General features: G+C 33.6%; 1 protein-coding gene across 1 annotated transcript in view; it reads left to right on the top strand.

Moving 5' to 3' along the window:
* Positions 1-15,287, top strand: part of LOC118189138 (uncharacterized) — a 154,053-nt gene that overhangs the window by 111,738 nt on the left and 27,028 nt on the right. The window contains exon 3 of the mRNA XM_085825093.1: positions 14,762-15,031. Within this exon, the coding sequence (XP_085681219.1) occupies positions 14,762-15,031 (270 nt within the window). The remainder of the gene's footprint in view (positions 1-14,761; positions 15,032-15,287) is intronic.

Genomic DNA, 15,287 nt, shown 5'->3' with positions numbered 1-15,287 from the left:
TGACTCTAACGACTGTACCAAAGAGTCCGGGTCCGAATCCCGGAAAAGGAACGGATGTAAATTGTCTGCCTCTTCAAAGGAGGTAACGTTGGCCCCTTTTATGTGCCTCCATAATAAAATCACCACCGCTTCTGGCCTTAATAGTAGCCAAAGCCATTTAATAGTGGCCAAAGCGGGCTTAATGCCCGCCATTTTAGGACATCGAAATCATCAAAAACTAAAAGTTTTTCTAATTTTTTTTATATTATTTGTTTTGAAAGGTTATTATTTGAAACTAACCAGTTATTTATATTTTCATCACTGGAAGTAAAGTGAGGAGATTTTGGTGCTATCTGATTAATGTCATCTACTCCATGTCGACCAGTGCAAAGACGTGAAAACTCAGCATTCAGCTATGCTGTGCCAATGAGGTAGAATTCCATCTTGATGTCATATGATACCTTCTGAATCCCCTTTGAGAAAACAATCACAATATCCCATATACACCTTTGCCTGTAAAATGGCGAAGAAGACGATTAGTTTTAATGAGCCCTTGTTTCTGTTCAACGAGAATGTAATAATTCCTCCTTACGCATAACCAGATATTGTAGTGGTATACTATTCGCTCAAAGGAAAAATCACTTCTTCACTGAATATTAGGCGAGTAGTTAAATCACCTTGCAATGCTTCTTGCATGCGATTATAAATTTCGTATCGCTTGATATAATCATCTGGCTATATTGCTTGATATACCGTTTGCAAAAAATGCGTTTCTTTTGCGATCGCTGTTGGTCGCAAAATCTTCGAAACAGATGCTCGGGAATATTAGATTACCGGTTAGCATAATTCACAAGCGCACATCAGTATCGCCACCGACGGAGGGGTTTCAAAAATGGACCAATGAGCTTATTGCCGTTTTGACGTTGCGCATGTTCTTGTTTACTTTTAATTTTGCATTCGTTTCGCAATTATAAACATGTGGCTTATAAATGCTGCTATCATTTTAGTAGAATATCTCGTAGTGCTTTTATTTTATTAGTTTATTTAATCGCCAACATTTCACTTTCGCGAAATTTATCACGCACTGATATTCGAATTAATGTTCGTGGCATATTATTATTCTTTATATCGAGAAAATGATTCAGGTTACAATTAGCCTCGAATATTATGCATTTACTAAACCCCGTGGATTAAGAGAATTCAAGTCTGCAATCTTTTATTGAGCTGAGAATAACTGTAAGTGTTACAATGAATCTAGTATTTTCATATCCGAATGCTTGCATTCTTTTATTTTGAAAGTGTAAGATTCAAAATATGTATTGTTAATGATCTAATTATACATATTCTTAATATTAAAAGTTACATATTAATAAATTAAATATATTCGTTTTGAACAACATAAATTCGTTTAGTTTAAAGAGTATTTCTTGTGTAGGCAATAGTTATTAATATGAAATTTAACACACTAAATGTGTAGAAATGCAAATTAGGAAAGTTCACTTTCAATAAAACTGTGCGTTGGCTGCTATTATAGAGCATCTTTCTCATATAGGCTGCCATAAAACTGTTAAGACTTCTACTGTTTGCATGTATAATAAATGTAATCCAACGTCGCGCTGAAAATTTCACAAGAAATCCTTTATAGTTTAATTATTTTGGACAGGAAATTGCATGGCAAAATATTTTCAAACATCTAGCATAAAGCGCGGCAAAAGTCATGTGAAATCACAGAAATATTATTGGAAACCCACTGATTCATTCTAGACGCCACTCCCTCGGTGGCGATACAGATGTGTACTTATGAAATATACTAATGGTTAGCTCGATTTGTTGATTTTTGCAAGATACGCGTGAAAATCTTTCTTCAGTGCCGTGCGGCTAAATTTTGGCTGACTGGGGCTCGGGATTTGCAAATCAATATGGCATTGCCTTCGAAACCAACGTTGCACAGTAACGATGATTAAACACTTTTATACATTCTGAAACATAAAATGATTTGTCCTGCAGATTCTTCATTTTGATAAGAATTCATGGAATTGAATCCATATCATGTATAGAATTCATATCTGCTATACAATGTGTCCCAAAAATGTCTGCGCCAGTAAATGTGAAAATTAATATATTTTCTTTTGTTATGCGCATATCAAAAACATATGCTATCCATAACTTGGAAATTGTACCTCAAAAGACAAAGAATCACTTGTAATAACTCTGTTCGTCTTTGCTACAGAATATTTATCATGGTATTATAAGATAGTTTATTCCTTTTATTTACTTATTTGATCAAAATATTAAGAAACTGTGAAGCTCATCTTGAGAAAATATTTTTTTGTAATGAGCTAGAACTGTGAATTAGAGTTCTTTGCTGTCTGACCAGCCTATCGTACATGTAAACTGGTTTATTTGCCTTTATTAATGAATGATAATTTATCTGAGATTAATCAATTAGAGCAGCAGTTATTAAATCGGTCTTAAACATCTCATTAGCAAAATATTAAAAAAATAATTCTTTATCTATCCTTTATCTAATATATTCAATAACATAATTTTCTTTCAATGGTCTTTCTCTCATAGTATTCTAAAAGGCAAGTATGATTTATTGCGGAAACAACTACTGCGGATCATGTAAATTATTTCGTGTTATCCGCAACATCCCCAACCCAAACATCAAAACCATCGTACCCCATAAACCCACTCATTCTCTTGACAGCTCTCGTGTGAAATACACGCACTTCCTACTCTTTTACTGGTACGTATCATGCTCCTATTCCCCTAAAAATAAATAAATCCAGAAATAAACATTTTTTTCAAAGGATATCTTTTTACAAAATTCCACTTCATAATTCCAGAATTTATTTTATTTCTCACTAAGCGGAAGTTAATCACTTCTTTCCAAACGTATGTATAATGACTTGCCATAAGGCATTGACCACAAAGATTAAAGTGCAATGACCTACGAGGTGTCTATTGTACGTGACTGGCTATGCTCAACATTAAACGGTAGAAAAGGAACTTCTTACGTTAGAAGAGCTTTACAGTTACGTATTCCGCGGCGTTTTGTTGCTTCTTTTGTTCTTTGTTATTCTGTTGATAGTGGATGAATCGCTTGGCGAATGGCTAGCTGGCCATTGGTGCGTTTTTATGGGGTACAGGAAAGGTGCTTTAGTATAATAACGAATATTTGCGTGATCGAAAATTTGCGTAATCGGAGACTGTTGTCCATGGGGACACTTTAAAAAGCCCTTTACAGGAAAACGAATTAAGTTACGTTATTTAGCTTTATTTTGCATACCAAATCACTTAAGTTGTCTGAAAAATAACAGGAAACTAGCTATGAATTATTAACTAATATCGACTGCCACTGCCTTATATATTATGGCCACATAAGTAACTACTTTTATTTAGTAGTTGCGCAGATTTTCTGATTTCCTCAATCAAAAGAATTCGCTTTTCTTTAGTGCTGTCACAAATATTTTGCAGATGTGTTTATTAATTAGCACAAAAGTGTTTATACTATAAATCCCTTTTGCTTTAGTTTGCAATATTACAATTGGTTAAAAAAATCGTAAAAAGGACTATTATAATAGTAAGAGTTAAATTATGTTAGGAGAATTTTTAATCGTTTCTGGGTCTTTTATTGAGAAATTCAGTCAGAAGATTTATAAATTATATTCCCTCACCTATTAGACAATATTTCGCAAGTTTGGAGTATAAGTTTCAGTTATGTGTGTTAAAAAATCAAAAAGGCTTTTCATACTTTTTTTTTCACAGTTTTATTTAGAAAACTTTCATTTTTTCTTAGCGTTGAATCTGGAAATAAATTTTTAATAAAATCTGAATGGATTTTCTTGAAATTTTGCATATGTATGTACTGGTGATAAAGCGCAATAGTTCCTCAATTGAGTTAATTCTCCATTTCCTCCTCTTTCAAATTCTGATATTGGCAGACAAACCAAGAAATATTGTTATTCTGTCTAAAGGTCGGAGTAAAAGCCGAAATCAAATTTAATTGATCCCCAGTCACCTTCCCCGAATTTTGACATTGGCAGTAAACTCTAACAGTGTTAGAATATGCGAAAACGACTTAATGAATAAAATTCAGATTTTAATCGCTGTTTTTTTATCTAGCATGAAGGTGTGTCACGTACCAAAAACTGACTTCCATAACAGTCATTAAAAAGAAAACCTTAACTAAAGATTCGAAAATATGACGTATTTTGTATGTTGTGTACGTGTGTGTGTGTAATAGTATAGGATGTCAAAGAAGATACAAATACTTCAGTAATGTTAGATGGTAATGGCGTGTAGATGGTAATGGCGTGTAGAACGCGAAATTGTGTAGTTGCATTCAACTGCAGTTATTGCGATGATTCGGTTTATTTGATTACGGCAAAAGCACATTTCGGCTATCTGCACAAGGAAAAGGATGCCTTTGCGGAAGAATAGATGTAACTAAGGTAAGGATTAAAAGTAACTAAACGTTTTCTAAGGCAAAATGACTTGTATACACATTACACCGCGTAAACGCCCATGCAGCCAACCCGTTCGCCTGGAATTAAAACCAGGTCGGAGCTACCAGCTACTGTATTGCTTGGGAGTTGTAAGCCTTTATAATTATTCAACACACTTTATTTCTGTTCAGTATTAACCCTCAGGTACCATTTTGTGTTGTCCGCGTCAAGCGGCAAAAATTTCAATGATCGGCGAAAGCCAAGTTCTACAAGATCTTGATTCTACAAGAGTTCTTGATTGCAAAGAGTTCTTCAGTTTTACGAGAGTTCTTGAGTTCTACATGAGTTCATGATTGCCAAGCTGTACCGGCCAGCAGACCACACTTTATTTTTGGACAAAACAATGCTCTAGAATAGTAGTTCTCAAACTTTATTCCCCAATGCAGCCCTTTCACAACTGCTGGACGTCCATCTTTCTCCCCCTTCCTAAAACTTGAAATATATATTATATACATTTATTTAGATTTAGACTATTCTTTAAGATATAAATTAAAGAAGAAAATTATGAATTAAAGAAAAAAGTATTGAAAATGTTGGTAAATACCAAAACTTGAATAAAAGTACGTTTTCTATTCATACACTAAAAGTAAATGTATAACAGCTAAACAGCTAAAAAGGCTGACTACAGTTCTCTCTGAAGCTATGAAATTCTAGGGGGAGTTCTTCCCCCCCCCGGATCGAAAACCTCTGTTGTAAAAGTATATTCTGAGACATTATTATGAGAGCAATCTCAAACCTGAACCCATCCCTCAATATATTTTGATAAGTTTATAAAGATATAAGACAATTTAATGCGTTACACATTTTCCTGGTTGATTGCTTCCAACTAAACCGTCGCCACTCACTTTCCTCTTTCATTCATTGTATTTATCTTAAGATGTAAAAAACTTACCAAAATATGATGAAAGAATAGGTGCAGCTCGCGCTCATAATGATATGTGAATCAGGATTTACTTCTAGAATAAACTTTGGCAACTTACAACCCACGGATCACCGAGTAACCCCTTTCACAATTCCAAGTTCTTTAGTTCCGAAAACAAAGTATAAATAAAATATTATTTTTACATATAAAAATATAATTTCATTTATATGAAACCTTATTTGAATAATAAATAAAAAGAAGCGAAAATAAATAACAACCATGATATTTTTGTTTGATTACAAAGTTGTAATAGAGAATATGCTGTTTGACATTTTTTTTAAATAAAACTTGTAACTTAATTTCCAAGAGAAATCCATAACAAATTATCGCTACAAAAAGAGTCCACAAAATAACATGTTATTCCCCGTTATTCCCCTTTCCCCAGTAAAATATTCTGACCCCTTATCGTAACCTTTGAATTTTGACAGTTTCTCAAATATAAATTTGCAATTCTATCACCTTGGATGGATATCTGTAGCTGGCATAAAGAAACTTTCATCTATCACCCTGATCTTGTTACTCTTCCGAACTATGCTCTGCATTATTTATTGAGCATGACAGAAATACAATCCGCCTCGAATGTTAAAACAAAACTTTACAATGTAGACAAAAAAAGAAGAATTTTCATGTTTTGAAATAATTTTTTCTTACCGCGTTGCGCTTTTCCCCCATCTTCTTAGAGAGACATAAACAACAAATAAATCTGGCGTTTTTGCAAGCGGAAAATTTCTCTCCCAAAGTTTATCTTCCAAAGCAGAATTTTATGTTTTCGATTTTTTATTATTTCTATGAAATACTGTTTGAAAAAGAAGGAAAGATGAAACGAACGATTTCAAATGAAGCTAAATTTTCTTAATTTCTTTCATAACCCGAGCAATCTTGGCGACTCACTACTAATGCTTATTTTGCTGGCAGCGGCTAAGTTCTCTGAACTTTCCTCAGAGTCTAACACGTACTCAGCGATTCCAAAACTTAGAAAAAAACATAATTTGGTGGCATCGGCGAAGTCCCTTAAATTTCCTCAGAAATCGGACCCGCTGATTTCTACGGCAATTAAAAATCTATGTTTATACATTTTACGTGTGAATTGCGAAACCGTAGATTTCTGGTAAAATAAGTATTTACTATTTACAGAAGGGTTATTTATCGCTGTTTGTTTCTTGTAAGACGCGCATGTACTTATGATCAAGCAGTAGAGACATAGACAAGCGTTGCGTGTTATCCCGCACTCCCAGGCGGAGTTTTGTTAAATCTTTTTGAAATAATAAAGGGTTAGTTACCCTTCTATCTTGTTGTTTCTTGTCACCGAACGCAAGCGATTATTCGCTTATTAGTTCTTAGATTCCTCACTTCTAACGTTAACTTAGAATTCCAAAGTGAGGTACTCTACAAATTGCCTAACTGGATTTATTTGAAACGCTCCACATTCACAAAAATTGATCCTCATTGGGTAATGACATAATTTAATTGCAGTCCTTTCTAACGCTTTTTAAATTTCTTATATCTTAAGTTCTTATATTTTCATTTTTAGGTATTGTTCACCGACTGTTGCGCTATTTTAGCGATTTTCGTTGCTGATATAAATCCGTATTTCGAAGTGTCTACTTTCTTCGATGTTTAATATTTCGTGGAAGGATACGTTTTATCTCTGCTGTTTTTGGAATGAGAGAAACTATGGCGCTAGCATAGTGGTTACTTTAAATGGGCATATTTCTCGTTTTCCCCCCGGATTTTGATTAGCATTATGGCTTTACAGCTTAAGGATTTTAACTCCAACTTTACTTGATACATTCTTCATCAAACAGTTCAGGGAAGCTGATCTGAAAGTTGGAAATGAAATTTACTTATTACGTACATTACCAACATTTACAAGGTTGTTTGAAATGGATTCACCGCAGGCTTACCATTCTTCAAAATTTAAACGCTTTAACTAAAAAAATATACAAAAATGAATAATTTCTCTACCACAACCAGCTCCTTCAGCCTGTACTTCCAAATATGAGCGGAATTTCCAAACCATTCACTCAAGTGAGTGCTTAGCAATCCGTTGAGGAAATTTCTCAACACGTTTTTCAGTTTTAAGCGGAAATAATGACATGGATACCATAAATGCCGGCAATGACTCAGATTTTGAGTAACTTAACCAATGTAGCGGGGAAGATCCCCCCTTTTTGTGATTACAGAACCAAACTAAAATGGTTCACACTTAAAGAGCAACTGCAATTACTTGAGTAGGAAAACAGAAGGGCAGCTCACAAGTGGAAAATTAAAAGTATAAGCATTTGACTAAAACGATTATCGCAAAATCCAAAGTTTCTTTCTTGATAAAGATGTTCCTTTTTACACGAGTACGCTACAAAAATAGACCAATTAAGGCCGTGATTAAATATCTTTCCATTGATACATCAATTGATGAGATAAAACTGGAGCTGAGTGAAAAGGAAATTCTTGTAATCAGAGTTCTCCAGCTAACAAAATATGAAGGAAGTGAAATCCCTGTACTATTACTACTTTTTGAAATATAAAAATAAAAACCTCAGCAGTGTCACAACTGCCAGAGACTTGGCCATATCCAATCCTTTTGTCACTACCCATCTCTCTGCATGAAATGAGCCAGATAGTTTGAAACTTGTAAATACAAACTTGTGAATACAACAAGAAAGAAGATTGCCAAGGTACCTGCTCAAACTGTGGATGAGACCATATCTCAAGCTATAAAGTTTGTCTTACGTATCCCAAGTATATAAAACCAGAACATAAAAAATCTAAACCCGACGCCTATACTGAAACTTAATTTTCCTATCCTTCAAACTAAACGAAAATCAACCAGTTCTAATTCTTCGCAACAGACCTTCCAGAACATCTTCAACATCAACATTGCCACTTAAAGAGAAAAAAGCTTTTCTTTTATTGAATTCATTAAAAAAGTTTTTCAGAAGGCAAAAAAATATTTATAAAATTCAAGGCAGCTAAATCCTTTCTAGGTAAAAGTCAAATTGGAATCGAAACTTTAGAATTTATTATGTCATTAGATTATAAATTTCAATTTCATATTATGATGGTTAATGACAACCATTTTCGGCCATCTGATAGCAAAACTCTAAGGCTACAATATTATTTGCAATGATATATTTAACAATTGTTGCGGAAGGACAGCGATAATATCAAGAACACTATCAGATTTACTTCTTATTCACTCCCAATTACCTCAAATCTTGAAGCTACTGCTGCAATTATTTATATTAAATTTAAAGAACAATATCTTATCATTTCAGTTTACAATCTTCGATCTAATCTAACTACTCAGCAAGATATTACTAACATTACATTTCTTTTCTCCCAACTGTTATTGCAGGTGTCTTTAATTGCAGTCACCGACTTTGGAACTCAAGAATGCTAAGGGAAGCATTCTGGAAAATTATGCTATTAACAATAGAATCAAAATTATTTGCCTTTCATATCCTAGAAGATATCACATTAATGGCAATGGTGAAATTCTTGAAATTCTTCTTCTAAAAAATATTGAACTTCTCATCTGGAAGTCAAGGATGCCTTGTCATCTAATTTCCTGCCTGTTGTATTTACTTTCTATCTCATATATCCACTCATTGCAATTTAAGGCATAAGAATTAATTGGATGAAGTGCGAATATCGTTTATCTCAATGCAAATACTTCTACATGAAATCACAGATATTGAACATACAATTACCTCACTTTATCAGGTATTTCTCCCGCCTTCTTGTCTTGCCTTCGTGGTGTAGTGGTCAACACGCTCGAATCATGCTCGCAGTTTCCCAATAAGAGCTGTAAAGTTTAAAGAGACCCAGTTACAAAATTACAATTACTAAACGTCAACTTAATGCTAAACGAGACGAAATTTCCTTCTAATTACGGAATATTATTTTGATCAGTGGGATAAATTAATAATAAACAATATGGAAATTCAATCAGACACAAGACTCGCGGCCACTACGTTTCTGGGCTGAAGGCTTTGAAAAAATACCAAAATGTTGGCAGAAGATTATAGATTTGGATGATGATTACTATCCGTTCTAAAGGTACTGCTTTCATGTTTTTATTCTAACTTTATTATGAACGTTTCTCATTGGAAACATTTCGATACAACTATCTGTATAAAAGGTAATCAGATAATTTAATTTCGAAGACACTGCGACCCGTTATATTCAGTTTATTTTGAAAACCATTTCTTGGAGCATGAAAACATTTGTTTCATTAATGAATCAAGAAGCTAGAGAAACCTTTCTAGTATATGTCAGATGCCCCAAAACATCCTAACAGCCCTTTGAATGTCATCGTCCAACTGCAACTGCAACTGTCCGTTTTCCTAGGAATCTTGCTAATAGACAGTGTTTGAGGGCGCTGAGACGGGAAATAAAAAATAGGATGTCTAGAAATGTGAAAGCCAGTCTCCATAATTTTAGATCAACTTACTTTTACTTCACATCCCTGGAGTATGCACTGCTGCGCACTATAATGACGTCTTTACAGAAGTACTATAATGTTTCATCGTATTTGCATATAGCAGCCATTAAATATATCTTAGCATCAGGATGTACTTATGGTATGATACTGCTGGTTTATGTCGTTTCGTAGCTAAAACTGCAATAACAACACTCTGGTACTGTTTGGAAGCAGCTGGTAGAAATAATGCTATCAGTGCTTTACGTTCTGCATCGAATTCTGAATGCACCAAATGTCTTACTTAACGTACGGCCTGATCATGATCTTTATAACCGCTGGCAATCACCTACTTGGCCCCCAAGGCCTTGGCCAACTGCAAGTGCAACCCCTTTTCTCTTAGCTACAATGAATTTGTGAACTTCACCTACGTTATATTCAGGTCAAAAGGATTAATCAAAATAAAATATCAGCTGATATGTCACACATGGCATTTCTTCATTTAAACACAGATAAGCACACTAGGATTTTCTTCCTAAGAGGAAGAATGCTTTAATGAAGGTTTTGTAAGGAAAATTGCCTGGTATTGTACATGGAGGGAACCATGGAAACATCCATGCACCAGTGCACTCACGAGGTTTCGAACTCGAATCCAAATATTTGTGCTCAGTGAACTTACACATTTGGCCATAACTAAGTTCACATTACGATGTCATACATAGCGATGACAATACTATCGAATAGAATTTTTACACTCACACTCTGTAAAATATTTAGTAACAAAAATATGCAAGTTTAATGTTTACTGCCATACTTTCTCATATGTTTTAACTTGAGCGCGCAAAAATTATTTTCATACTATCATAAAACACGTGAGCAAGAAATAGAGATGTAGAATCATTAGGTTATTTCTATTTCGAAGCAGGAGAAACGAAAAATGTGCAATCCCCTCCCCCGGACTCGAACCACGGACCTCTCGAATACACTCCGAATGTGCTAACCACTACACCACGAAGGCATGATAAGAAGGCTGGAGAAATACGTTATCGAGAATTCACCTAAAACTCTTCTGACCTAAAATTGCAAAAATGAATCAATTTTATTTGAATTTTGGCAAACGAAAATGAGTAACATATGTAAAAAATGTATTTCGCGTTAGTTACAGAAATTTCAGAGAGGAAATTAACGTTTCCTTTAAAATATTAATATTACAGAAAGAAAGTAGAAAGGGAAGAATAAAAAATTTGATTAATCCTAGAATTACGAGCAAAATCAAAATGAATGCAATTTAGAGGTACAAAGCTTAATGACTCGAAGCTAACGGCGTTTTAAATTCCAGACACCTTTCACCTATTACAGAAATCTGAATACATGTTGAACTATTCATTCTGTGTTGCTCATCGTATGCAAATGAGAAATTTCAAACACGCTACTGTTACTCGCTTTGTATAACAATTACCTAATGAGTTCGGGAGCCTGTGCCAATCTTCCAGCAAACACCGTCGATTTTATTTTAAACCTACTTCAGTTACCTGTTATGAAAGAATTACGAAAATCAATGACTAAACCTTGGTGTTTAGTCGTTGATTCAGTCTTTTACTCTTTTGGGGTCAAAGAACTTATTATCTGTAAAATTGAGGAAGTAAGTGTCTTCGTTTCTTAAGATTTCGAATTCTCTGTGATTCTTGAAGAATTCAGGCATATATAAGTTATGGATGATCTTGAAAGAACGAAGGCGGAGTTAAAGTAAGTATCGTGATGCATTTTCGAGGAATATTCTGGACGTTTTCCAACAGACAGTGGTTGAGGGCGTTGATCCTTATTAAAGGTTGAATAGACAAGCTCAAATTAGGGGAAAAGATAAAAAGAAGATTGGTTGTAATGTTGATTTTAATTCTAGCTGTGTGATGTTTACAAATAATTTTTGCTTTTGATATGCTGCCTTTGAGGATTTTTACCGCATGGTATAAATAAAATACCTTTGCTATTTAAAATGTAAATGAACTTTCAATGTTCGCTTGTTAAATTTGTTATCTTTAAGCTCTACCAGATTTTTCTATGTGTTTCAGCATGTGACGGGATAATTTAATGAATTTCATTACATTCTCGAAAAGAATTCAGTAATAGGGTGTAAGAAGTTATCGTATTCCCTCGTATGTAATGTTGTGGCATACATCGATATCACTTCCAGCTAGCAAATTTGGAGATCCGAGGTTTGAATCCCACCCTAGCTGATTTTTCAAGTTATTTAATCTGAAACTGTCTCTGTAAGAATATTTTTCAAATTATTACCAACTTGAAAAATAGGAAAATTAGTTAACCCATTTCAAAGTTCTAAACTGATCTTGAATATATGTTGAAAACGTATTATTAACTGAGAAGTTTCAGTATGCTAGAGTCATTGTTAGCACGGAAATATAATTTTCGGAAAGAAATAAAAAGAAATAATTTCCAAAAATAAAAACTGTACTTTAAACTGTACTTTAAGAAGCTAATTATTTTGTTGTTTTTCTTATATAGATGTTTATATCTGCATTAGTTGTACCTATATTCTGTTAAAAGATATGCTTATTTATAAATCTTCCTCTTAAACACAGGTTTTTCTTACTCTCGCCTTGTAAAATAGAAATTCGCTGTTTTAATTGAAATCAGTGAATCTAAAATACAAAAATTAATCTTAGATTGTCTTTGGCTTTATCGGGAATTTCTACGCATTTTAATGGATACAGTTGCTTGATCCATCTTCTTTAGTGAGCAGAAATGCCCTCTATAATATATACTAAACACCATATTTGTTAGAAACGGTATCAATAGAATAAGGGTTTTCTACAAAAGTAACTTCTGTGATTTTTACTCAGTTTCAATGGCTCGTGCATTTTCCATCACGGGAACCTCTGAAGAGTTCTGATAAAGTTGAAAATATTTTAATAATATTGAGCGTATTCCTATTGTATTGCTGTACCAAGTATAAAGAAAATTAAATAGTACTGAAAATGCCAGAACTAATGTCACAACATCAATTATTGATGAACCGTGGTTTATTATTGATTTTAATTGAAGTAGTATTCTAGCAGCAGGAAAATAAATGGAAAATAGCTCCTAAGCTAATATCACCATTCTCTGCGTACAGTACATGGAAAATAGCTCCTAAGCTAATATCACCATTCTCTGCATACAGTTCGTTTACAAAAGAACGCAATTACTTCGTGCGCTCTCGGATATTCCAGGGTTACAAAGTATACTAATTATTTTGAACTACCCATTTGATTTAATTTGCGTACTAAATTGAATGGATATATTTTGCTGTTCCGTTTTTCCCAGGGAGTTTCTTCCATTTTAATAAGAACCACTTCCAGTTGAACGATGTTGCTCTTTGCTGGACTACCAAAAACTAAAAAATCTCTTTTCTTTGGGGGAAAAAACATTTCCTTTTTCTAAAGCAAATTTAAACGGTTAACAAAGTTAGGAAGATTTGATTACAGCTTTTAAATAACATCCAAAATGTACTAGAAGCTTTGTGCAACTAAATATTTCTTGAACGGTTAGATCCATAGTTCCAGCTTTAATAAACAAATCAGACAGACTACGCTTACAGACTACCGTACTTTTTATTCATTAAGGCCTTTTAACATAAATATGCAAAATTTAAAATTTTTATTCATGCCTATTATAGAGGAAATTCCAATTAGTAATTAGTTTTTTATTATCAAGATATTTTCAAAAAAATCTGCGCAATGCAAAATTGGTGCAGAAAATTTTCAAACTTATATGGCTTAAATCGCTTCCACGTTACCAAAAAAAAAGAAAAAAAAAAAGAAAAGAAAAAGAAAAGAACACGAAAAACTTATTTTAGAGGCTATGCAAGAATTTAATTCTTCAAGGAAAATCTTTTTAATTTTATATTTGCTACAAGTAAGAACTGAAAACACATGCTTGCATTATGCGTTATGTGTTATGAACTTAAACACATTTACTTAAATTTATTTAACGGCGGATATATGTTTTAGACATCTTCATTTCATTTCACATAAGTACTTGTTTGCGAATTGATATTGATAAGCATAGATGTTCTATCAATATTTCTGTGCGATGACTGAAATATTGTCTCGTGTTATCCTTATTATTAGTGGGGATAAATTCTTCCTTGTCTCTTTCAGAAACTCATGTGAGAAATTTTTCTCATTCTCAATGATGTTTTTATTCCCTCACTTGAGTAGTAAAAAATTTAAATTTCAAATGTTACTGCTAAAATGCGTCATGCTCTAAGGTTAACCTCAGTTTAGTCTAACTTTCTTAAACTGCCTATAAATTATGCATCCGGTACCTACCTTGAAACTTAAAATGTTAGTAGAACTGAAAAAAATCAGCAAAAACAGAATAAAACTAAAAAAAGAAAAAAAACAGTTGACTAAAATTCAAACTTACGAACTATTTTCATTTCAGGTCGAAGTTATAAGAATTAGTGTTAAGAAAATAAACTTCCACTTCTTGCTGTATGGACAGAAAGTTAATACAAATAATTTTCAAACTAATCTTTAAACTTAAATCTAACAACCTAGCACCGCTACTCCATATTTGCTAATGTACATAATTTCAATCAAAGACAAACTCGCCAGATTATAGCACAACGCTACAGATATGAAGCAACAGAGTAACTTAAGTAGGGCAGATTGAGTTGACTAGTTCTTTCGCTTTAACTTAGATTCTCGCTTGTTATTTAAACTCTCTTCACTTATGAGTATATTTACTTAGTACAATAGACTAAACTGTTGAAGTGAAAGGAAAATCTCGTTTATCCATTTCTCTTATGTTTAGCTCTATATGGTTTATTAAGTATGCGCCATTTTCAGAAAAATTTTTTAGTTTACACATATTCTAAATCATTGTTAATGAAGTTAACAAAAGTTCTGATTACTATCTCCTTTTCAGAGTTGGAAGAAAACGAATAATTCCCTCACTCCCAACTTGAGGAAACTGCCACCTCGAAGGCCGGAGGAGGCGGAGATACGAACACCAAATGAAGATGATCCAGCTTGGTCTGCTGTCCAATCGCAACTCGTGCCTTGTGCAGTGTGTGGAAGAACCTTCTTCCCAGAGCGTTTACCTGTCCATCGCAGGGTATGTAAAGGAAAACCCAGTCCCAGACCACTGAAGAGAGCTTCTTCTCTAAGGGAACAGTCAGCTTCATCCAGAGATGGGGTATGTTATTGCTATTTGTAATCTTGACTACAAATACTAATGATTTCTATTCCCATGGATATATCCAATAATTTGAAAACCATTTTACATAGCAGATTGCGATGAAAATTAGGACTTAATGAGAGCAGAATGACAATGAAAAAGAAAATCAAATTAAATCTTATTTATATTGCATATTAAAATAAAATGCATGTTGTACATTGAACAGATATTAAGTATTCCGGTACAGGAAACAGGAAAAATTAACTGCATACTC

Source organism: Stegodyphus dumicola, chromosome 10 (assembly GCF_044657685.1).
Source record: "Stegodyphus dumicola isolate Sdum_Otavi_A_Nest chromosome 10, ASM4465768v1".
NCBI lineage: Eukaryota > Metazoa > Arthropoda > Arachnida > Araneae > Eresidae > Stegodyphus > Stegodyphus dumicola.
This window is presented reverse-complemented; position numbering and strand designations above follow the sequence as displayed.